The 25,891-nt window shown below is 49.3% G+C and overlaps 1 protein-coding gene across 2 annotated transcripts in view; it reads left to right on the forward strand.

Annotated features, from left to right (window-relative positions):
• The first annotated feature begins 677 nt into the window (after positions 1–677).
• Rhce (Rh blood group CcEe antigens) overlaps positions 678–25,891 on the forward strand; it is a 37,200-nt gene continuing 11,986 nt past the window's right edge. The window contains exons 1-5 of one of the 2 annotated variants that reach the window (XM_037203061.1): positions 678–1,061; positions 10,466–10,649; positions 16,273–16,423; positions 23,779–23,941; positions 25,139–25,302. In XM_037203061.1, coding sequence (XP_037058956.1) covers positions 917–1,061; positions 10,466–10,649; positions 16,273–16,423; positions 23,779–23,941; positions 25,139–25,302 — 807 coding nt within the window. In that variant the 5' untranslated portion in view covers positions 678–916. The remainder of the gene's footprint in view (positions 1,062–10,465; positions 10,650–16,272; positions 16,424–23,778; positions 23,942–25,138; positions 25,303–25,891) is intronic. The other variant, XM_028875254.2, reaches the window with a different exon arrangement.

Here is a 25,891-nt window from a genome sequence, read left to right on the forward strand (position 1 = left end):
TGAACTCTGAGCCCAAATTCCCTCTCTCCTCCAAGGTGCTTTTGGCAGAGGTCTCTACCTCAGCAACAGTAAAAGAAACCAAGACACCTTCCCTTTTGTCGAAACAGTCCCTGCGACCTGAACCCCAGGCCTGGTTCCTGCTCTGCCACAGAACATCAACATCAGCTCTAGCCCCAGACAGGCTCTGCCCAAAGGAACAAGTATAAAGAATGGGTGGACGTCAAGCGAACAGACTGCTCTCCTTCAAATTACACACAAAGCCGGTGTGGTGAAGCTTGCCTATAATCCTAGCACTCAGGAGGCAGAAGCAGGAGGATTGCTGCAAGTCACAGGTCAGTCTAGTCTATGCAGTGAGTTCCAAGCCAGGGCTCCAGAGCAATACCCTGTGTCAGAAAACACCAATAACATAAAATAAATTAGGGGGCTGGAGAGATGGCTCAGCGGTTAAGAGCACGGACTGCTCTTCCAGAGGTTCAGTTCTCTACTCAGAGTCCAACCTCTTCCAGAGGTTCAGCTGAACCCGGGTTCAGTTCTCAGCACCCATATGGCAGCTCACAACTGTCCGTAACTCCAGTTGCAGATCAGACACCCTCACACAGACATACAAGCAGGCAAAACACCAATGCACACAAAATGAAAACAAAGAAGTCATTTTAATAAATAAATAAAACTGAGCACAGTAGGAGCTCCCAGCAGGAATCCAGCCAGGACTGTCTGAATGAACAACCCTGTGGAATAAATGCATTGCCTCTTCCCCCCATGAAGCCCCTCTGCTGTCTGCAGGCCAGCCCAGCCAGCGTTGCCTCCTGAGATAAGACCTTTGGCGGGTGTCTCTCCTATCAGTCCTTCAAGTGGGTGTGGGGGACACAAGCGAGGCCTGGTGCTGGCAGAACCCGGGCACAGCGACGGGCGCAAGATGGGCTCCAAGTACCCGCCGTCCCTCCGATGCTGCCTGCCCCTGTGGGCCGTCATGCTACAGGTGGCTTTCACTCTTCTCTTCTATTTTTTCATCTCCTACGACACTCTCCAAGTGGATCAGAAGCTCCTGGTGACCTATCAAGGTGAGGAGCCTGGGGAGATGGTCAGATGGGCCAGGGGTAGGGGATGTCTGGGGCTCCCCAAAGGCACAGGTGCTCCTTTTTACAGCATTCCCCAAAAGGGGGTTCCAGCCCTTCCATTGATTGCACCGAGGCCAGCCAACAGTGTGGACTGGGCTTTAGGAGTGGTCCAGGCTTTGTCTCTTCCAGGAGCCCCACCTGGATTTGTGGGCACAGAGCAGGGGACCTGTTTGTCCACTGTCCTGATGGTGTTTTGTGCAAATGGTGTTTATAATGTTCTACTTTTCTGTCCCCTTCTCTCTCCTCTCCTTTGTGGAAATGACTGTCACGTTGTGTTGTGTTGTGGGGTCTCTCCCTTACTCATCTCTTAAAAAATTATTTTTATTATTTTCAGTTGGGCATATGTGTCTGTGTTTGGGTATGTGCAAATGAATGTAGATGCTCATGGGAGTCAGAGGCACCGAATCTCCTGGGATCTGGAGTTACAATAGTTGTGAGGCAACCAGTGCGAGGTGCTGGGATCTAAACACTGATCCTCTACCAGAAACAGCCCCGCACTGCCTCCCCAGCGCGCCCCCTCCCCTTGCTGGTTCTCTTCTATACTCCATTTCCTCTTTCCCTGCCTCCTCTCCAGGGCTGGGAAGCCTGCTTTAGTGGGAATCCAGAGCCAGGAAGAATGGCTGAAGGAGGAGGATGGTTATTTTATGTTTCGCTGTGGTGAGAGCAACCAAAAACAAGTCATGTCCACAGTGGTGTGTGTTTGCCTCTGTACAAAACATCCTGACATGTCTGAAACCTCTCCTGGGCTGCTCGCGGTAGACAGCTGGGCCTCTTGAAGGGTGTCCTAGAGACAGAGCTACAGCCCACGCCTGGCAGAGTGGGGGCTTGGACCTCCGTGATGTGAAACTGACCCGTTAGCTCAAAATAGGAGTACCTCCAAAGGCTCCGGGTACAGTGCTAATTCCTTTTCATTCAGTTCTTTTAAAGCCAACCCAATGTTAGCCAGGTGGTGCTGGCACGCGCTTTTCATCCCAGCACTCCGGAGGCAGGGGCAGGTGGATCTCTGTAAATCGGATGCCAACCTGGTCTACAGAGCGAGATCCAGGACAGCCAGGGCTACACAGAGAAACCCTGTCTCAAACAAAAACAAAAAAATCCAACCTAATGTTCATTTTAATTCTGTTCTTTCCTGCTTCTCCACTAAGTCAGTTCCGTGTCACACCCAGCAAGGGGTCTGGACACATGGAGCACACAGCTGGTTTTCATTGAACACTTGCTGTATACCAGGCACTATTCAAACAGCTTCCCATTGGCCCTCACAACAACCCAATGAGGCAGGCCGCTATGTCTTCCATTTCTCACTGAAGAACTAGGTACTTGATGTTAAGTCATTGGCCCAGGGTCTCCCGGCAGGCATTGGCACAGCAGCAGGCTGACAGGCAGGCATGCTGGATTTAGTTGCATGCACCTGACCATTGTATCTCACGATCCTTGTCACAGTAGGACTGAGCCACTTGTTCCCGGTCAGTAGGTGTGGGAGCCACCCAAACAAACTGATGCCTTCAGGCTGACCTCTAGCTTCCATATGTCCCAAGTTAAAAAAGAAAAGAAAAGAAAAAAAATGAGCCAGGCAGTGGTGGTGGCGGCGGCGGCGGCGGCGGCGGCGGCGGCGGTGGTGGCACACACCTTTAATCCCAGCACTCGGGAGGCAGAGGCAGGTGGATCTCTGTGAGTTCGAGGCCAGCCTGGACTACATAGTGAGTTCCAGGACAGGCACCAAAGGTACACAGAGAAACCCTGTCTTGAAAAACCAAAAAAAAAATTAAAAAAAAATATAAATAAATAAATAAGTAGGGCTGGAGAGATGATGAAGTGGTTAAAAGCCAGAGCACCCAAGTTCAGTTCCCACCATGCATATTTGTAACTCCAGCTCTGGGGCATCCAATGCCCACTTCTGGGTTCCTTGTTAACCTATACACAGCATACATACACACACACACACACACACACATCTTTAAATGAGTAAATAAAAAGGATTGAAAACAGCACTCAGGAGGCAGAAGCAGGTCTGATCTCTGAGTTAGAGGCCAGCCTGGTCTACAGAGTGAGTTCCAGGACAGCCAGGGCTACAGAGAAACCCTGTCTCAAAGAACAATATAGAAAGAATAACATGCATAGATAGATACATACCATCAGCTTTTCTTACTAATCATCTTCAATTTCTTATGTTTTAGATGAAAAATAAACCCAGAAGTGCTGTTTTCTTCCAGAAACCTCTAAGGACTGTCTTGAGTACCTTCCAAGGCACATGCTCCTTGCTCTGATGACCATGTCTGGATGACCTGTAATGGAGCCAAATAGGCAAGAGATGAGAGAGCAGAGTCAAGGAGTCAGATTCAAGACCCATTTAGGCGATAGAAATCACCTACACTTGGTGAAAAGGGGGGTGAGGCAGGAATGCTCGACATGTGATTGGACGATAGCTGTGTGTATTAGTTTTTATTACTTTTCTATTACTGTGATGAGACACCGTGATGAAGGCAACTTTTTTGTTTTGGTTTGGTTTGGTTTGGTTTTCAAGACAGGGTTTCTCCATGTAGTTTTGGTGCCTGTCCTGGATCTCACTCTGTAGATCAGGTTGGCCTCGAACTCACAGAGATCCTCATGGCTCTGCCTCCTAAGTGCTGGGATTAAAGGCGTGCGCCGCCGCCGCCGCCGCCGCCGCCGCCGCCGCCGCCGCCGCCGCCGCCGCCACCACCACCCAGCGACAAAGGCAACTTTTAAAGGAAAGCATTTACTTAGGCGTATAGTTCCAAGGGTTAGAGTCCATATTGGAGGCATGAAGTCATGGCAGCAGGAACAGCTGAGAGCTCACCTCTCAAACCTCAAGCAGAGGGCAGAGAGTACAGTAGGGCATGGCAGGAAGCGTTTGAAGCCTCAAAGCCTGACCCTGTAACACACCTTCTCCAACAAGGCCACACCTCCCAATCATTCTCAGACAGATCCAGCAATGAAGGACCAATTTTTCAAACAGACAAGCATGTGGAGGCTATTCTCATTCAAACTGCCACACTGTGCCAGTCCTTAAGATAAGAAACGCCGCAAACACAGATGTGGTGTAAATGAACACTGATGCGTTCATTCTGGGCTAGAGGCTGAGATGATGTCCGTGAAATGCTTAAGGGAAGCAGAATGTATCAGTCGTCGATAGCTTCGTAACAACCATCCCTAACTTTAGTGCCTTAAAATAGCAGTCATGTCGTTTACCCCCCACCATGATTCTGTGGCTCAGCGAGTGGGTATGGTTCAGCTGGCAGTCACTTAGGGTCACTCAATTATTCAGAACCTGGAAGTTTTACTGGGGCAAGATGGCTCCACCTGGCCTCATTTCCCCATGACAGGCAGTTGGTACCAGCTGGGAGCATCAGGCCAGCCCAGACTTCACATGGCAGCAGAGGGGTTCCAGAAGCAAGTGAGAACAGAGTGGAGGTGTTTGTCAGATGCCTACTGAGACCCCACTGTCTAAAGCTAATTACAAGGTCAAACTCATGAGGGAGCAGCCTGCATCCAGAGGCATGCTTCCTGGGGGCCGTTACTGGAACAGTTTTCCACAGACAGCCCTTCCCTAGGGCTGCCAAACTGAAGCTATCTCTTGGGCCTTTTGCTTTGTAAACCGCCTGCTCTCCTCAGGGGCAGGGAAAAGGGCTATGGGAAAGCAAGAGGGATTTCCCAGTGGTGAGTCCTCCATACCCTGCATCTCGGGGAAGCTGCTCAGTTTCTCTTCCCCCTCCTGCTGGGGGGATGGTGGGGAATGGGAGGGAGCAGAGACTCTGGAGTTCCCTTAGGCTAGCAGGACAAGAGTGGGTGGGTAGGACCAGAAGGGGAAAGGAGAGGGCACGGGGTGGACAAATTCAAGGGCCGACCTGCAGTTATCTCAATGCATGGGCACAGAGAAGCAATTGTCAACCAAAGTAATGCATGTCACGTGTGGCAGGCAGGCATGGGTGCTCTGGTCACGGCACAAAACCTTGCAGAAGCCGGCGAGCAGGTGCCGCTACCCATTTTACAGATTAGGAAGCTGTGACGCATGCACGGAGAGAACCAGGCCTTATCCCCAAACTCGGAGGTCACACTGCATGGGGAGGAAGAGGCAAGGGGGTGTGGAGTTCGAATCTCTTTGTCACCACTTCCCAGCTGTGTGACCTGTGCTAGTCACAGCCGCCCTCTGTGCCTCTGGCTTCCATCTGTAAGACAGAAAAGGCAAATGGAGATTATCATGGACTGAGGTTGAGAGGTGGGTCTGGTTGTGAGGAGGCTGGGGACTGCCTCCCAGAAGGCCTGACTCAGGCAGTGAAATTCCTCTTGCGGCCCAGTCTTCTCAGCTCCTTATCACACCAAACACCTTGCAGTCCACTAGTTTATCAGCCCTGGTGCAGAGTTGCTCTGAAAGGCCAAGGCTGACGCCCATGGAGGTGCCCCAGCCTCTGAGTGAGACTCAGCCCTGGGGTGGGGGTGGGAAGGGGCGGGAGTGAGCCCTGCGAAGAGGGAGTGTGAGCCTGGAGCCTCAGGATGCTGGAGAGGAAGTGGGAAGAAGGGCGGGGTAGGGGGCTGGCAATGGGAAGCCAGATGTTCTAGCTGAAGATAAAGAGCTGGACCACACAGGTTCCCGAAACAGTGAAACTGGAAACTGCCACACTAAGTCTCTTCCAGCCTAAGGCACCAGTTCCTTCCTCAGGGACCCTATGAGGCCCAGGGGAGGAAGGCCACGAGCCCCTATACCTGGAATTAGTGCAGCTGGGCCAGGAAATGCCTCACCTCGCCCCATCCTCTCATTTTCTGACCTTCAGGCTCAACTCTACCCTCTTCCTCTCTAACCGCCCCCCCACCCCCCACCCCCCGCAACTCCTTCAGAATGTCCCAGGGCTATAAGGGCACAGAGACTATCAAGCCCAATGTTACGGTTTCCAGAGAGGGAAACTGAGGCTCAGAAAGAGCAAAAGACTTGCCTGAGATCCTTTAGCACGACAAAGGTGAAAACCAGAGAGACAGCCTCCCTGGCAGAAAGGCACCCTGGACCAGCTCAGAGCTGAGTTCACTGAAGGTGTACTGTGTGGCCCTGAGTAGGCTCGCTCCATCAGTCCCCTCCCAACCTGCAGTGACTCTGCCTCCTGTGCATCGGGCATGCTGCAAAGTGACAGACAGGTGTGTCTAAGAGCAGTGTGCAACAGAAAGCTGAGCTGTGATATTTCCAGGGGACGTGGTTTTCACTTGGCCACGGCTCTCATTCCCCAATGCACACTCTACCTTCATACACATAGCTCCTGCCTGGCTCTGAGGAATTGAACCATCCCAAGAGGATGTGCAAAGGATGCCATGTTCCTCCCCTCACCCTGCAGTACTGCCAAGAAGATGGACGGGGAGAAGGGAAACCCACCCTGCACCTGTCCTCCCACGACAGGGGAGAGGCCGAAGTCTCCTGAAGGCTAACTCTTCAGGCACCAGATCCTAGGGCAGTCCTTGATCCTTGGCCACCTCCTGCATCCTAGGGGTGTCCTCACCCACTGAAGGCCTGTGCCAGACCCTGGAGGTGGAAGTGAGTTTCATTGTCCTCATTGATGGTAAATAACTCCACATGCCAGGCCCTAGACAGAAGCAGCTATTTCAATAGTGCCTTCCCCATCACATTGGCCCGAATCACCCCAGAGATCATTTGGAAACATCTCACTCTGCACAGAAGGTGGGAAATATGTCTCACCAGAAATTCCATTCTTTGCCATTCTGTTGGCCGGGATTTGGGAAAGAAACTGCCAAAAGTGCAATTAAGCAGGTTGTCACATGGCCGAGTCCTCTAGGGCTCTACTCTGCCTGTGACCGTGGTCAGTCGTGCAGACGGAAGGCTGGAGTGGCCAGCACACCATTTATACTGAGGTGATCGCAGTAACGACCACGACGAGGTGAGGTGATTCCATAGTAGATGGTCTGTGAGGGAAAACGAGAACATGACCAATCCAAGGTACAGTTGAGAAGGTTTTGACTGTGGATCTGAGGGAGGGCATCAGCAAGGGTCCAGACTGAACCAGGCCATGAGAGGAGGAAGAGATGGGGAAGGTGAGAGGGGGGGGGGCAGTGGACCGAGTGAGCCAAGAGAGCAAAGGAAGACAGAGAGAGAAAGAGAGAGCTAAGAGAGCACGAAATGTCAGGGTTATATAGGAAAGAGAAGCTGGGGAAGGGAAGGGAAGCTCCTGGGCTGGAGAGGGTTAGAGGGGGGATGAGGGATGAGAAGAGTGAGCAGAGAGGAGCTACAGGTACCAAGTGAGCCTGGTGGCCAGCCTATGCTTTGGTTTGCTAATAGGCACCTCAGTGAGCCATTTGTCTGGGTTTCTTTGGGACCTGACAGTTTGGATCCTGAGGGCCTTGCCTCCTTCGCTACTGCCCTCGGTGTGATGGGAGACGGCTCCCACACCACCCAAGAGGACGAGGAAGAGGTGGGAATGTTCAGAGCACGCCTGCTGGGGTCTGGACAGCAGATGCCACGGCCAAGTCAAAGACACCAGGGGCCCAATGTGGAGATGTCTGATGAGTTCTAGCACACCATGGACGGGAAGCTCTCTGCAGAGCTGGCTGAGAACCACTACCAGGCGCTGACTCCCTGTGGAACTGTGAGGGAACCACCTGACTAGCAAGAGGCGCATCCTGCTCCCTCCCCGAAGTCAGAAAGGCCTGACCCACTGCACTAGGGACGAGACAGCCGTGGCAAAGAATATTCTTTAGGAAGAATCTTAGGTGTAGCCGTTAGGGAGGGCCTCTCTGCGATCTTTGTGACTGTCCTGGGTGGCATTTTGAAGACTGTGCATGAGGTCAAAGGTAAAGGCACACATATACTGCCATCCAGGGACTTTGGAATTCTGAGCCAACCCACCGCAGAGGTTGGTGAGATATTCACATTATAATCAGAGGACAAAGGAGCAAGATCTGATGGCTTTTGTCCTCAAGCTGCCCCCCTCCTTCCTAGTATGCCAAGGCCTCCGAGTGGTTTGGAGCTGGTTTTGGTGATTATTGTGTGTGTGTGTGGGGGGGGGTGTTAAATGTTTTTTAAATTTTATATGTGTGAGTAGTTTGCCTACTGTATGTCTGTGTACCACGTGCATGCTTAGTGCCTGCAGAGGCCAGAAGTAGACATCAAATCTGCTGAAACTGGAGTTACAGATGCTGTGAGCCACCATGCAGATGCTGGGAACTGAACCTGGGTCTTCTGCAAGAGCCGAAAATGCTCTTAACCACTAAGCCATCTTTCCAGCCCTGCCCCCCAGGTGTATCCCAGGCTGGCTTTAAACTTCTGATCCTCCTGCCTCTGGCTCTTCAACCACCAGTCTGCACCACCACGGCAGGCAAACTATGTTAAAATAATAAAAGGGCACGATCTGTTTTATGGTGGGGAAATGAGTTGCAACTAGAGGCCGTTTTAAAGTGTTGGCATGAACTCATGCTGATGAAAAGAAGAGATCAAGACAAAGCGTTGTGAGTATCTGCTAAATAAGCCTCCCAGCTGACAAGGTGGGGAAAACTCTGTGCAGGCATCATCCATGTGGAAAACGGTCAATGTCTGCTGGTAAAACAGCCTTTCTATGTATGCATCATCCCCTTTCGTCACAGGGGTCTGATGAGGGGGTGGAACACTGGTGAGACCCGGAGAACCAGAAGAGAGAAGTGTGGAAGCTGGGGGATGGCTCCAATCAATGTTGGAGGCCCTGCTCTCCAGGAGGCAGGTTGCTTAGCTCCTCCTTGTGGTGGGTTCCACATTCATGAAACTCCACCAAAGGCTAAAGGACAGGAAACAGTTTATGTTTACGTAAAGCAATCCACTTTGGCTGGGTTGGACTCTTTCATTGTTCTGGCTAATACTTAGAAGGAACAGTTTAAAGGTGGAAAGATCACTTTTGAGTTTGTGAGCAGCTGGCTCCTGTTGTTTTCCAGGCTGTGGTAGGACAGAACATCATGGGGGAAGGCACAATGTTGCAGGGCTGCTCACCTCAAAGCAACTAGGAAGCTGAGAAAAGCAGAAGAGAGGAAGGGCGGGGCAGGGGGACAGGAACCAAGACACTGTTAACTGTCCAGAGATACTTTGCTGCTCTCCTGGACATCTCTCAGCCCAGTCACGTTGTTGGTCAAGGTTAGCGTCACTGGCTGTTAGCGTGCATTTAACATAGGTTCCTCTAAAGCTCAGAGAGGCTGAATTCTAGATCAGACCAGATCCAGAAAGTGCCCAGTCTACCCAAACCCTCGGCAATACATGTGCTAATTCTTTTTCAAAACCAGAATCACACTCAAGTATCCCCCTCATCCTTCTGCAGGGGCCTCAGGAGTGACTTTTGCATTAACCTGTCTCAGCGGCTCCTGTTCAGGCCCTGAGGCAGGGAAGGCATTTTCTACTGGCCCACCAGGTCCCTCACAAGAACTGGGAAAGAGCCAACTACTTCTCTCTCTTTCTTTTCCTTCCTTCCTTCCTTCCTTCCTTCCTTCCTTCCTTCCTTCCTTCCTTCCTTCTTCTTTCTTCCTTTCTTTTTTAACTTTCATCTGGGGCAGTGGTGGAGCATGCCTTTAATCCCAGCACTTGGGAGGCAGAGGCAGGTGGATCGCTGAGTTTGAGGCCAGCCTGGTCTACAGAGTGAGTTCTAGGACAGCCAGAGCTACACAGAGAGATCCTGTCTCAAAAAACCAAACCAAACAAACAACAACAACAAAAAAAACCCTTTCATTATTTGTATGTGTGTGTATGCGCCTGTTGAATGTGTGCGGGCATGTGCCGGTGTGGAGGTCAGGGCCCAGCCTTCAGGAGGTCATATGCCCCTTCCACCGTGGATTCAGATCAAAGTCAGGTCCTCAGGCCTGTGGGACAAGTACCTTTTCCCACTGATCCATCTCACCAGCTCTGCCTGCTTCTTAGGAAGATGAGTTGGTTTGTGCATCACGAACTCTGAGGCTACCTCTGCCTTCTCTTTTCTGTCTCACTTGGACTGCTCAGCTGCTGAGGCTGTGTGTACAACCAGGGTGGAAGCCTGCCCACAACCCCAGAGCAATTATCTTCACGGAAGGCCAGTGATGAGCCAAGCAGGAACCCCGAAGCTGCCCTTGTCCATGTTATTGTGTCTGTTCCTCCTAACCGTTGACCAAAGTTTCCTGTGCTCTCGCGTCTGCCTGAAGTGCTTTACCAACGACCAGCGACCCGCTGCCTTAGCCCTGTGTGCTCAGTAGTCATGGCCCCATTTTTCAGATGAGAAAGTTGAGCCCCAAAGAAGAAAGGCAATCTGACCAGGTTCCCGTAAATGCTCTCAGATGTCCCTTCCGGTGGCCATTCTGTCCATCTCTCATCCTTCCCTCTTTCTTCACCATCCTCCCTTCCCTTTCAGTCATCCAGGATTTGACCCTCATGGCAGCCTTGGGCTTTGGCTTCCTTTCCTCATCTTTTCGGAGACACAGCTGGAGCAGCGTGGCCTTCAACCTCTTCATGCTGGCCCTCGGGGTGCAGGCGTCAGTCTTGCTGGACCACTTCCTGAGCTGGACCTCCCAAAAGGATGCATTCAGTCTGCTCAGGTAACTGGGTTATTTGGGTGCTTAGAATGTGGGGAGGGAAGGTTCTAGAAGATCAGGGCATCTCTTTTTCTAGCTCTGACATCACCAAATACTTATGACATACTTTTTTTCTAGAAGATTTTCATTGTTGACACAAAAATCTAATTTAATTGGGCTCTGCTGGGCATTCCCACTCTGGTACCCTGGGCATCTGGAGCTACAGTCTTCCCCAGATTCTCCCTATTGTGTTATTAATGATTCTGATTGTATAAAGTCATACAATGAACACAAGTTAATAGAAAAGGTGAGAAAAAAACCAGACATGAAACAAAACAGAACACAGCACTGTTGTCTGGAGAGGCAGTTTCTCAAAGAGAAAGAAGGCTGGGCTGGCGGCATGGCTTCAAGGGGAAGCAGCGGACTAGCATGGGCAACAGCCTTGGGGTCCATGTCCAGCCTGCAAGGAGAAAACAAAAATAGGAGGAGGAAGAGGCAGATGGGGAGAGAAGGAGAGAGAGGAGGCGGGGACAAGGAACAGGAAGAGGGAGGAGGGAAGGAGGAAGACTCAGTCCTGAGATGCTGGTAGACAGGAAATAATCACACTTTTATTTTCTTTAAACTAACATTGATCCAGGTGGACATATTTAAATGAGACCGTACAAACTGGCAAAGCTAACTTGAGATGCTAGACATTGGAGTAGTGGTTATCCGGGGAACAGGGGAGTATGGATTAGGAAGGATCAAATTCTCTGTGTTAACCTGGATGATGTTTATATAGGGGAAAATCAGATTGATAACTGACAGATGATTAATAGAGACGAGATGATTAATAGATACAGATTAGTCAGGGTTCTCTAGAGGAACAGAACCAATAGGATGAATATATGTGCACACACACACACACACAAATATATATACATATATAGGAATTTATCAAATTAGGTTACATTAAAATAATAATAATAGAGCTGGGAGGTGGTGCCACATGTCTTTAATTCCAGAACTAGGGAGGCAGAGACAGACGAATCTCTGGGTTCAAGGCCAGCCTGGTCTACAGAATGAGTTCCAGGACAGCCAAGACTACCCAGAGAAACCCTGTCTTGAAAACAACAACAACAATAATAACATGTCTCTCACACCTGAGGGACAGAGAACATGGTAGTTACTTGATCCTTGAGACTGGGTGCCCCTGCAGTTAGCTGGTGTAGTCCCACAGTGGCTGTCACACTCCAGTGGCAGACCACCCAAGTACTTGCTCAGTCCTGGAGAGTGGCTGGTCCTTTGTCCACAGTGGAAGCCTGGAAATGCCGGTTCTTTTATCAGCGAAGGAATCAGCAGCAGCAGGGAGGAAGACTGGGCCGAGCAAGAGGCAAATAAGCTTCCTCCTGCTTGTCTCTTGTCTCTGGGTTAATACCAGCAGGTGCCTCCCACACTCAGAGGTGGGTCTCCCCACATATACCAGCAATTAAGAAAATGACCCTAGTTGGGTGGTGGCAATGCAAACCTTTAATCTGAGCACTTGGGAGGTATAGGCAGGCCGATCTCAGTGAGTTCGAGGCCAGCCTGGTCTACAAATCGAGTTCCAGGACAGCCCAGCCAGGACTACAAGGAAAAACCCTGTCTCTAAAAACCAAAAAAAAAAAAAAAAAAAAAAAGAAAAGAAAAGAAAAAAGAAAGAAAGAAAATGCCCTTTATGGAGTTAATTCCTCAATTGAGGATCCCCTCTTCAAGATGATTCTAAACTAACCATCACAGACAGATGATAGAGTATTCATGTGGGGCTCTACACTACTTTAAAAAGGCACTAAATACTTGATAGAAAGAACTAGGTGACATTTTCCTTAACAATGTTTTGTTGGCTGGATGTGGTGGTGCACACTTTTGATGCCAGCACTCGGGGGACAGAGGCAGGCAGATCTCTGTGAGTTCAAGGCCAGCCTGGTCTACATAGGGAGTTTCAGGCCAGCCAAGACTACATGGTGAGACCCTGTCTCCACTCCCCTCACTCCCCCCAAAAAGAAAGTTTTGTTGTTGTTTCATCCAACCCTGAATCACTATGATTCAGAGTCACATCTTGGGACTTTCTCAGGCCCTGACAAGGCCCATCCCAGCTTTCCCTCTTAGGCCCTTGCTCAGCCTTCTGGGACTTGTCCTTGGACAGTGAACTCTGTGACCCCAAACACTGTGCCAGACTCTTCACCAATATTCTGTTTAGCACATCTAGGGTCAAGGTTCAAGCTCATATACAGGTAAGGAAGTAAAGGCTCTGAGAGGGTAAGACACGTGGCTGGGGTCACCGAATTTTAACTTCCTTCCAGCCTTCCCATGCACTCGAGAGCAGTCATGGTGTGAAATGGTTCGTTCCTTTTTAAATGTTTTAGAGGCCCTGTCAAGGCCTATCCCAGCTCTGCAGCTGAGTTAGCAGAGCGCCTCCCTAACGTGCATAAAGCCCTAAAGCCCTGGGTTCTATTCCCAACCAACCCTGCAAAAAACCGGACTTGATGGCACACTGTGATACCAGCACTTCCGAGGTGGAGACAGGAAGATCAGGAGTTCAAGGTCACCCTCAGCTACATAGTGAGTGTGAGGCCAGCCAAGACTTATAGTTACTGCCTGTGGGGACTGGATACCCCCTGGGTGGTGTCAAAGGACACACCCTGGGGGTTCTTACTGTGGCAGCCCTGGGCTGAGGTTTCTGCTACTTTGGTTTAAGGTCACGTGGACGTTAGCCTTGGCACACAAGCAAACTGGAACAGGGGCATTTCAGGACTGCTCCCCTGTGATGTCCACAGGGACCTGCTACCCAGCTACCATGCTACCAAAAACCGTTTGGATCCATCCTCCCCGCTGAGACTCAGCTGGCACTGGCTTTGTGGGTTTGAACAGTGGTACCCACCCGCCTGTCAGGCCAGGTGGGGCTAGTGGGCTTTGCCTGCCTTGCTCCCTGCATTAGGGACAGAGACCCCTCTCTCTGCCTGGTCTGATTCAAACATGGACAACTTGGCTCGGTACCAAATGGGCTCCAAATGAGTCCTTGTAGGGCAGAGGCCTTGGAATCTTTCACACAGTAAGAACTTGGTAAACGCTCATTGGGATAAAAATGAAAACAAAGGGCCCTTCACTGAGTGATTTCCACGACCCCACACACCTGGTGTTAGGGATCAAACCAGGACCTTGCAAATGCTAGACAAACCTGCTACTGAGCCCCATCCCCACCACCGGTGACTTTTTTTTTCCCCCCTGGGACATAGGTTCACATAACACAGACAGGTCTCAAATTCACTATTTGAGCTGAGGCTGGCCTTGATCTTCCAAATCCTCCTGCCTCAACCTTCTGAGTGCTAAGGTTACGGGGTGCACTATCACACCTAATTTATGTATGTAGTACTTGGGGGTCAGACTCAGGGCTTTGTGTCAACTGAGCCACACACCAGGTTCCATGGATGTAGTTATTTTCAGCATTATTTATTTACTTGTATTTTATGTACATTTGGTATTTTGCCTCCAAGGATGTCTGTGTGAGGGTGTCAGATCCCCTGGAACTGGAGTTACAGACAGGTGTGAGTCGCCATGTGGGTGCTGGAAACTGAACCCAGGTCTTCTGGAAGAACAGCCAGTGCTCTTAACCACTGAGCCATCTCTCCAGCCCCCTGGATATACTTTTAACATACCCTGAATGGTTCTAGAAGATTCTCCCTAGAAGGTCCTGGCAATGACCAACTTCCTTGTTGCATCTGACGTGTGTTCATGAATTCTGCTCTGACTGGAACTTCCCAGGTGTTACCTCTACCCGACACTCGAAGTCACCGAGGCACAGAGCGCATCCCAGGTCCCACTGTCAGGATGTGACTGAGTCAAGCCTTTTAAGCACCTTATTTCAGGATCTTGCTGCCTCCCGCTGCCGCTTGTCTCAGGTCTGAAATGCCATGGCTGGCCCACTAATTTCTGAATTGAGCATGTCCATGCATCGAGCACTCACCTACCAAGCGTAGCCTGTCTAGACGCAACAGACACACGGAGTTCCCCCATATATCATCACTCCTGGTCCACTTCCCCATGTCCCTCTCTTAACGTTCCCTCACATCCTTGGGCCTCAGGAACAGCAACAGTGAAGACTGGGGAGGTTGTGTCCAGCTGGAGGACATGGCCTTCAATCTAGGCCAGCGGGGCTTGAACCTCATGTTTGTTACCAGGAGGTAATAGTGGCCATCCTTCCAGCTCCGTGCCCTCTTGTACATGATGAGGGACATTGTGGTAACCTAGTACTAACCGTATTAACCCCAGGCATCTTATCAGCATCTGGATCTCAGCTTGGTTAAATCCTAGAGAGAAGAGGCTTCAGGGGAAAGGAAAAGGCCCAATTCAGTGCCACCTCCCCCAGGAAGCCCTCCATGATAAGTCCAGTTGGCACAGCTGTCTCAGGAAACCCTGTCTCTCTCCAGCCAAACCAGAAGCACTTTGATGAGAAATGGTTTTCTCATCTGGGCATGATGGCACAAGCCTTTGATCCCAGCACTCGGGAGGCAGAGCCAGGCGGATCTCTATGAGTTCAAGGCCAGCCTGGTCTATAGAATGAGATCCAGGACAGGCACCAAAACTACACAGAGAAACCCTGTCTCAAAAAACAAACAACAACAACAACAAAAACAAACAAACTAAAAAAGGTTTTCTCTACCCAAATCCCCACACTGAGCCTGCACATTTATCCAGGGGAGGAAGGATTTGACAGTCTTCATGACGTCAGCCTCTACTCATGAATTCCCTCTTCAAGTGCCTACCAGTCTTTGTGTTCAGTAGATACACAGACTTCCTTCTAACCCCTCCCCGGGCAAACAAATATGGTCGTCCACATTTTAGAGGTGGATGCTTTGTGGGATGAAGTAGCTGCTTGGGTGGTAGAGCTGGGACAGGAAGTCAGGCTTATTCTACTTCCAAACTTCCAAACCCAGGCGAGAAATTAGGTTTCTGGTGGGCTGGCAGGCGCAGCTCGCCCTCTATGGAGCATCTGAGCATGGTGACCGAGGAAAAGAAGCAGGGGGTGGGGGTTGGGCTGGAGAGATGGCTGTTCTTCCAGGAGATCTGGTTTCAAATCCCAGCACCCCCATGGCAGCTTACAACTGCCACTCATACAGACATACCTGTTGACAAAATACTAATGCACCTAAAAATCATTTAAAAAAAAAAAAAAAAGAGCCTAGTGGTGGTGGCACACGCCTTTAATCCCAGCACTCGGGAGGCAGAGGCAGGCGGATCTCTGTGAGTTCGAGGCCAGCCTGGGCTACCAAATGAGTCCCAGGAAAGGCGCAAAGCTACACAGGGAAACCCTGTCTCGAAAAATCAAAAAAAAAAAAAAAAAAAAAAAGTGTGGGGTTGAGGGTGAAATACAGACAGCGGTGTCAGGAAGAAGCAGCCACTTTGAATCCCAGTGACATTTGTAGAAGAGACTTGGAGCCTCTGAGCCTCCCTGTACCATGGATGTGTGCAAAGAAAACTCAGACCACAGGTGCAGCCCCTGTGAGGGGCAGGGCAGGAGACCCCCCCACTTTGTTGCAGCAGCCCTCCTGTGGGGGAGACATGATGAATGAGAGGGACTCTTCCTCACAGGGTCTCTCTCTCTCTCCTCCCTCCACTCCCCACCCCCCAGCATCCGGAAAGCCACCATGAGCACGATGCCTGTGCTCATCTCAGCCGGGGCCGTCCTCGGGAAGGCCAACTTGGTGCAGCTGGCCGTGATGGTGCTGATGGAGACAGCGGCCTTTGGAGCCACCAGGTTTGCTGACAAGCAGGTCTTCCAGGTGAGTCCCAGGGCTTCGAGGGGACTGTGCAGAAGGTGGGGAGGCGGGACACTGCTCCACCTGGAGGAAGTGTTGGAGTTTTAAAAATAAAGATAGGCCCCAAGTGGAGCTGAATGTGGTTAGACTCCACTGAACGTTAAACACAGCAAGTGAAGGCCTTGAGAGTCACAAGATTATTATGGGATACATACATAACCGGAGTGTATTAGCCAGGGTGGTTTACAGGCTGTAGTTGACTATTCCAACAATGACTGTCTCCTGATAGATAGTGCAAGAATCTAGTAGTTTTTCCGTCCACGAGGCTGGATGTCTCAGCTGGTCTTCATTACATGCCAGAGTCCCGAAGAAGTCGGCTGTCATGCCAGTGAAGGACTGGACTTGCCAGTGAGAGCAGAGCAAACAGACCAAGAGCCGGTGCTCCTTCTTCCATGACTTTATATAGGCTGCCACCAGGAGTGGCCTAGATTTGAGATGGATTTTTCCATCTCGAAAGATTGGAGCTTAAAGTGGATCTTCCTATTTCAAATGATCCAGTCAAGAAAAATTGCTCACAGGAGTACCTAGCCTCTTGGGTTTTAGTTAATTCCAGATGTAGTCAAGTCAACACCCAAGACTAGCCATGACAGAGTCATCATGGCAGTGGTCAGTGAGTTACATGGTGAGTGTCTTATTTTATTATTTGTTTGTTTTTAGAGACAAGGTTTCTTTGTATTACAGCTCTAGATGTCCTGGAACTTGCTCTGTAGACCAGGCTGGCCTCGAACTCCCAGAGATCCATCTGTCTCTACCTCCAGAACAATGGGATTAAAGGCATGAGCTACCATGCCCAGTCTGAGTGACTTCTTTTAAAGCAGTCATTGTGTGTTGGTATGATGTCGGCATAACCTTCTCACTGGGGGAGACTGTTGGAAGTCTAGGTTTGAAGCCGCTGTAGGGGTACCAGTCCAAATGGCTGTCCTGGCTCGTCTGCCCTAACCCTGCCATGACCGGGATTGATGATAGGGCTGGCCTTCTCACCTCATAGAATGAAAAAGCCAATGCCCAGAGATGGGAAGGAACTACCTCAAACCACCCAGCTTTACATTAGCAGGCCACATGGGCACCAGAGTCTCAGCCAGTGTCAGGAGAAAAAGCCCTGGACTTCATGTCAGACTAGGGTGTGCATCCCGGCTCTTCCCCCAGCTGAGGCCCCATGGTACTGATCACTATAACTTCTTGGAGCCCTAGACTCTCCAGTTGCCCCAAGAGGGTGATGCTACCGCCTCAGAGGGCTGAGGATTAAGTGTGCTAATTCACTAACAAGACACAGCTCTTCAAAATGAGAGAAGTATGGTGGGCTGGAGAGATGGCTCCATGGGTAAGGGTGATGCTGCACTGCATGAGGATCTGAGTGCAATTCCTAGCACTCTTGCAAAATCTAGGTGCAGTTGAGCACGTGCTCGAAACCCCAGAACTGTGGGTGGTGGAGATAGACATATTTCTAGGACGGACTGGCTGCTGTCCTGGCTCCAGGCTCAGTGAGAGACCCTGTCTCAAGGAAATAAGGTGGAGAGAGATTGAGCAGGACATGTGCTGTCCTCTTCGGGCCTGCTTTCATGAACCTGCCCACCTATATGTATATACTTCCTCCCAACACACACACATCACACACCAAACTAGAAAGAGCAAGAGATCTTAGTTATGTTTTTTTTTTTTTTTTAATTTTTAAAAATTTATTTGTTATGCATAGTGTTCTGCCTGCACATATGCCCGCATGCCAGAAGAGGGCACCAGATTTCATTACAGATGGTTGTGAGCCACCAGTAATGAAATGTGGGAGCTGGGAATTGGACTCAGGACCTCTGGAAGAGCGGCCAGTGCTTTAACCTGAGCTGTCTTTCCAGGCCCTTTTGGTCGGTCTCTGTTGCTGTGATAAACACCATGACCAAAGCAACTTGGGGCAGGAAGAGTTTATTCCAGTTTACGGCTTACCGTCCATCATAAAGAAAAGCCAGGGCAGGAACTCAAGGCAGGAACTGAGCAGAGGTCATGGAGGGGTGCTGCTTACTGGCTTGTTCACCTTGCTTTCTTATAGAACCCAGGGCCACATGCCAGATGTGGCACCACCCACTGTGAGTTGGGCCCTTCTACATCACTTCCTGTCACCTGTACCTCCTTATTCGCATCCTGAGTCCCCACCAGGGTCCCGGTATACTGTCTTGGTTTCTACAGTTACTCCATGCTCTATACGCAGATATGAAGTTTTGAATCTAGGAATCAAAAAATAGTACACCATGGTTCTTGCCAATAATTCAAAAACATAAAATAGAGCAAAGGGGGATAGGGAATGCTACAAAATTCTATTGACTACCTTTAAATTTTTGTTGAATACCCAGAGCATTGAGGTATCCTACTTTAAAAAAGGCTGGTCTGACATTATTGTTATTTGTTGCTCAAACACACAATTCTATATTCATTGAATTAGCATGATTTTGTTTTGGTAGTAGCATATTATTAAAAAGATACAGTAACATAAAAATTATATATCAAATAAAAAATTAATTCTGAGTGACTCTTTTAAGAGAGCTGACGTTGGAAATTTACATTTTAAACCCCCACAAAATATTTATGCACTTTAACCATCCATGTTAGTAGCACAGTGGAGTCCAAGGCGTTAGACGTAATATCTATTGAGAAGAATGAATAGGAGGCTTATGACAGAGAAGTGTGCTCACTAATGTAGGATTCTGTTTCAGTATCTAATCAAGAAATGCACAGGCCAATCGGTGGGGGTTTTCTCAACTGAGGCTCCCTCCTCTCTGATGACTCCAACTTGTGTCAAGTTGACAAAAGACTAGCCAGAAGGGGAGGGGAAGGGAGGGAGGGAGGGAGAGATGAAGGGGAGAGAGAGAGAGAGAGAGAGAGAGAGAGAGAGAGAGAGAGAGAGAGAGAGAGAGAATAAATGTTGGTGGCCTCTTTGAGATGGAAGACATTTGTTCACTGTTCATGTCTCCTCAAAGATCCTACAGAAGGCCTTGTCTAGAGAGAGGAGAAGAGAAGCAGAGAAATGGAGCAGATATTGGGGTACAGTATGAGGGCAAGGGGAACTGTTTACTTAAGAGGGGTGATGCTTGCATATCACTTAGAATAATCTGGGAAAACTGATAACACAGAAAGATGAACGGGAAGCGTCACATCTCTGAGGCAGAGAGGGAAAGAGTTTGTTTAGTACTTCCGTGTGCGGGGATGTGTGGGGGCGGGGACAAGATGGTCAGCCAGCTCTATGGCTATGGCAGGGCCCACCCACAAAGGCAGTCAGTCTCCTGGAGGGAGAAAACTTGCTTGGATGTCCTCAGGAGGACACAAGGTCAAGTCAGCCGCAGGGGGAGGGTGGGGAGGAGGCTGAGGTGCGGCCATCCACAAGCCTGAAGAGCAGGCTGGAGAGATGCGATCAGATGGCAGGTCATCTTCCATGCGTGGCCCTGAAAGGCCACAGTGCTGGTGCCTAGGCCCTGTGCAGCTGCTCTGGGACATATGTGGAGGAAGGAGAGGATTGGGGTGCTGCCAAGGGAGAAGCCAGGGCCCAAGAGCACCAGCAGATGGGGTGTCTGCAGAGCCAAGAGTGGAACAGGGAACCAGAGCACAGAAGGAAGGGGCGCCCTCAGAGTCAGAGCCAGCCAGCTTGGGGCCAGCCTCAGCTCAGCCTGCAGCTTGGGGCCAGCCTCAGCTCAGCCTGCAGCTTGGGGCCAGCCTCAGCTCAGCCTGCACCAGCTGAGTCACTGACAGCAGCTTCCTAGGCAGAATGAGGGGAACTTAATAGAAGAATCTCCAAGTCCAGAAAGTGCAGCTAGACTCCAAAAGGGACAGGAAAGGGACAGGAGAAAGCTCTGAGGCCCAGATGCCTGCATCTTTCGGGCACTTTCCTCCCAGAACCGTAGCCTGCTTTCTCTTTACTGAAGAAGGGTTCCAACTGCTCCACTCTTTCCTTTGTCATGAGGTCCCAGGTCCTGTACAGGAAACACTCTTCTGCCTCAGTGTCAGTTCTAGAAAGGAGGGACAGGGCATGTGCTATGGTGGCCTGGGATCCAGCCAGCTGCTACTGACAAAACAGTCCTCACAGTGAAACGCAGTCATCAAGACAGGGTAAGGCCAGATGTGGCACACACCTGTAATCCCAGTACTGGGAAAGTGAGGACAAAAGGATCAGAAGTTCAAGGTCATCTTTGACCAGATAGTAAGTTTGAGGTTAACCTGAGCTACAAGGGTTTTGTCTCAAAAACACAGAAAATGAGAAACAAAACAAAAACAAAAACAAACAAACAAACAAAAAAACAGGGATAGAGAGATAGCTCAGTGAATAAAAATGCTTGTTGTTAAAAACAAAACAAAACAAAACAAAAAACAAACAATCAAACAACAAAAACAAAACAAAACAAAACAAAAAAAACAAACACAAGCCTGATGACCTGAGTTTAATCCCTGGAACCCACATGGATGCTGGAGGGCTGGAGAGATGGCTCAGTGTTCTTAAACACTGGCTGTTCTTCCAGAGGACCCAGGTTCAATTCCCAGCACCCACATGGCAACTCACAACCACCTGTAACTCCAGTTCCATGGGATATGATACCCTCTTCTGGCCTCTGAGAGTACTCATATACAAACACAGATACACACACACACATAGACATAAATAAGAAAAATAATACTCTCTCTCTCTTTTTTTTTTTTTTTTTTTTTTTGAGACAGGGTTTCACTATGTAGACCAGGCTGGCTTTGAACTCACAGAGATCTGCCTGTCTTTGCCTCCCCAGTGCTGGGCTTAAAGATATGTCCCACTACACCCTAAAAGAAAAAAAAAATCTTAAAAAAAGAAAAGAAAAGAAAAGAAAAAAGCCAGATATGGCATCACTTACCGATAATCTCAGCACTTTTAGGAAGAAAGGAGGTGGGGAGAGAATTAGCTGGAAACTTCTGGGCTAGTGAGCCCAGGGCACAGGGGAGAGAAAACAATGAGAGAGACTCTGCCTCAAACAAAGCAGGGGAGAACCTAATCCCAAAGATCTGTCATCCTCTGACCTCCAAGAACAGGCTCTGTCTGTCTGTCTGTTGATGGACTACATTGAATTTAGAGCCTCATAATCACACACCTCCTTCTTCTTCTCCTCCTCCTTCTCCTCCTTCTTCTTTTTAATTGTTTAAGACAGGGTTTCTCTATTCAGCCTTGGCTGTTCTGGAACTCACTCTGTAGACCAGGCTGGCCTCAAACTCACAGAGAGCCTCTTGCCTCTGCCTCCCAAATGCTGGAATTAAAGCTCCCACTTCCTGGCTACCTTATTTATTATTGTGTGATGTCGATAACTCTCTCTCTCTCTCTCTCTGGTTTTTGCAAGACAGGGTTTCTCTGTGTAGCTTTGAGCCTGTCCTGGATCTCACTCTGTAGACCAGGCTGGCCTCGAACTCACAGAAATCCTCCTGGCTCTGCTTCCCGTGTGTTGGGATTAAAGGTGTGTGCCACCACTACCCAACCTCTTTTTGGTTTTTACTTTTTACTTTTTTTTTTTTCCTGAGACAGGGTCTCACTCTGAAAGAACAAGACTGCTGGACAGTCTCTCCAGCCCCAATGTTTTATTTATTTTATTTTATTTATTTATTTTTTGAGACAGGATTTCACTATGTAGCTCTGGCTGTCCTAGAACTCATTCTGTAGACCAGACTGGCCTCAGACTCACAGAGATCAGTCTGCCTCTGCTTCTCAGGTGCTGTGATTAAAGGTGTATGCCACCATGCCCAGCTCAATTTTTTTAATATTTGACCAATTGATTGGTGTGTGTGTGTGTGTGTGTGTGTGTGTGTGTGTGTGTGTGTGATAGGGTTTCAGGTCCCAGGCTGGTCTTGAACTCACTATGTAATCAAGGCTGTTGTTGAACTTCCGATCTGCCTGTCTCCACGTTCTGAGTGCTAGGATTACAGACATGTGTCCCACACTCAGTTTATGTGGGATTGAACCCAGGGCTTTGTGCATGCTAGGCAAGCACTCAACCGACTGAACTAAATATGAACTCCAGTTTTAGGTGTACTGAGACAGGGTCTCCGTTCTGTAGCGCAGCTTGGCGCTAAAAACTCCCAGCATCCTCTTGCTTCAATGTACTGGAAGTAAAGCATGTCCTCTATCTGGTCCTCAGGCGGGGGCTGTGCAGGCTTGCGTCTTCACACATGAGTGAGGGCTCTTCAGCACTATCCACCCATCTGAGACGCACTTAACCAATTATGTGCCAGGCACTCACGTGACTGTGAGAAATACAACTTCAGGGAAACTTCTGCTGAGAAAGAAAGGATTACCAATAAAAAAAAGAAATGGGCAAAAGATGAGTTGCCTTAGGTAGTGACAAATTCTATAGTGAAAATAAAACCAAGGAGGGTGGTGCAGAGATGTGAGGGGGTGGGTAAGAGACCAGACAGACCGGGAGGGAAGCATCACCAAGCAAATTTTGAGGCCAGCCCTGGAGGGTGTCTGGCAACAGTGGCCAGCTCTGGCAGGGTGTATGGTGGGTTGCATCTGTCCAGAGCGGCCCCCCCCCCCCCGTGTCGTCTCTTACCCACACCCTTTACAGGTCTTGCCCCTTGGCGATAATAGAAAGCAGACAGATGTGTACCCCTCAGGGCTGACCACTTCCTCCTCCATGCCCATCCCCCTCTGCCCGGGGGAACAGCATTGTAAGCTGTTGAAAAGCCTGAAGTGAGAGGGAGTTGCGTGTGTGAGGAGGTGTGAGGGAGGAGGAAACAGGGTTTAGGCTGGAGAAAGAGCAGACCTCACAGGGTCTTCCTGCAGATCATGGAAAGGATGCTAACTCTGAGTGAGACAGAAGCCACTGGAGGATTCTGAGCTGGGAAGTGGCAGGGTCTGCAGCTGTTTGGAGAATATTCTTCAGGGACGAGGGAAGGAACAGGAAGTCCAGCTGGGAGGTTATTGCAGACATTTGGGATATCTGTGAAGGTGGCTTTGGCCGAGGCAGCATGGGGAGTGGGTGAAGAGCTGATCAACTCTGAGTGCTTTTGGAAGACCCTGAAGACAGATGTTACTCTAAACCCACTAAGAATGAAGCCTAAGACTTATTAAATTTGCTTTGTGTGAGGCACGATTAGCATGAACCCAGAGTCTACCCAGCTGTAGCAAGGTGTTACAAGACAAGCTGTATCACTCCAGACTTAGCTGCCTAAGGGGAGGCCAGCTGGCCAGGCTGGAAAGACTCTGAATGCCAGGTCAGAGTTCAAACCATGCCTCCCGCAGGAAGCATAGCACTTTCTCAGAGGGGCAGCAAGGTTGACCTCTTCACACAGGACTGGGACACTCACCGAAGTACTGTGTTCTGTTCTAGGTGGAAGACCACACAGTGATGATGCATGGGCACATGTTCGGGGCCTATTTTGGGCTGCTCGTGGCCTGGTGCCTCTCCAGGTCTCTGCCCAGTGGAGTGGATGAGAAGGTCCAGACAGAGAAGGTTCAGATGGCCACAGGCTCCAGTCTGTTTGCCATGCTGGGTAAGGATAAGAGTGCTGGGGGGTCTCCTGTCTCAAGTTGTTGAGAACAAACCATGCTGAGAGATCTTTCCTTGGCTCTGAGCATTCTGGTCCCCTTCCATAAAAGCTCTTGGTTTCTAGTAATGTTTTTGAGCTTATATAGTTTTATATATAGTTTATATATAATACATAATGTTACTATATATAAACTTGTTTCTAGTAATGTTGTTGAGTTTATATAGCTTTATATATAGTTTATATATAATACATGTTACTATATATAATACAATATAGTACATATAACTATATGTATTGTATATAAACTATATAATACATGTTATTATATATAAACTATATTGTTATGTTATATATATGAATCATTATTATATACATAAGCTATATATTATATATAAACTATAAGACATATATATTACCTATAAACATCATATAGTTTATATATAATATTGTTGAGTTTATATAGGTTTGGATTAAGCATTTCCTTTTAGGGACCTCTCTTGGGTGTGGTGGTGCACACCTTTTTTTTTCCTGGAGCCGAGGACCGAACCCAGGGCCTTGCGCTTGCTAGGCAAGTGCTCTACCTCTGAGCTAAATCCCCAACCCCCGGTGGTGCATACCTTTAATCCCAGCACTTGGGAGGCAGAGGCAGGTGGATCTCTGTGAGTTCGAGGCCAGCCTGGTCTACAGAGTGAGTTCCAGGACAGCCAGGGCTACACAGAGAAATCTTGTCTTGAAAAAAAAAATTTTTTTTAGATTTGTGTATGATTGTTTCACCTGCATGTATGTGTACTATGTGCGTGCCTTTTGGATCCCCTAGAACTGGGGTTACACATGGTTGTGAGCCAGCACAGGTGCTGGAAAGAAAACCCAGGTCCTCTACAAGAGCAGTCAGTGTTCCTAACCATTGAACCATCTCTCCAGCCTCTGCCTTGCATTTTAAAAGGAAGCATTTGGCCATGGCAGAGCAGAGTGAGGCCTGGTGTTTGTAGATCTCAATGCCCTGGGCCTTACATTCCTCGTCTGGGAAATGTGTTGTCTGTTTCCCACCAACCTGGGACTTCAGAGGGTAGAGGTGACCGCTTAGTCACGACACTGGGATGTGAGCAGGCTCACGTGCTAGCTTCAGGCTGGTCCTCCGCCGTCTTGGAGGACAGTGATTTCAGGAGTCAATTCTGGCTAATGGCCTTCTCTGCCCTCCAGGTACCCTCCTCTTGTGGATATTCTGGCCAAGTTTCAACTCTGCTTTGGTGGAATTGACAGATAAAAAGAATGCTGTGCTTAACACCTACTACGCCCTTGCCGTCAGCACAGTGACAGCCACCTCCATGTCAGCCCTGAGTCACCCCCAGGGCAAGATCAACATGGTGAGGAGGGGGCTGCCTATGGGCAGCATGTGTATCTTTGTGCCTAACACACATGTACGACTCTCCCACAGGGCCTAGGTGTGGGTGTGACGTGTGTGACTGTGCCTAACACACATGTTGACGGCTCTCCCACAGGCTGGGGTGGGGGAAGCTCTTGTGATGGGCTCCTCCTTGTCTGCCATGTGGGGAACATCAGGATACCAGAGATTGGACAGGCTGTCTGGGGGGTGGTGTGTGTGTGTGTGTGTGTGTGTGTGTGTGTGTGTGTGTGTGTGTGTTTAAATCAACGTTACTATCACAAAGACCCGACTGCAGACCCCATTTCTGCTGGTTGTTGAAACCAACACACCATGAGGAAGAGTCAGCAGAACAAACTAAAATAAAATTAGCCGGTTTTTCTTCTTCCTTCAAGAAATTTTACCAGGTGGTGGTGGTGGTGGTGGTGGTGGTGGTGGTGGCAGAGGCAGACAGATCTCTGTGAGTTCGAGGCCAGCCTGGTCTACAGAGTGGGTTCCAGGACTGCACAGTGAAACCCTGTCTTAAAAAACAAAAAACAAACAAAAAACAAAACCCTCACAATGAAAATGAA

The sequence above is a fragment of the Peromyscus leucopus genome, chromosome 2 (assembly GCF_004664715.2).
Source record: "Peromyscus leucopus breed LL Stock chromosome 2, UCI_PerLeu_2.1, whole genome shotgun sequence".
NCBI classification, from domain to species: domain Eukaryota; kingdom Metazoa; phylum Chordata; class Mammalia; order Rodentia; family Cricetidae; genus Peromyscus; species Peromyscus leucopus.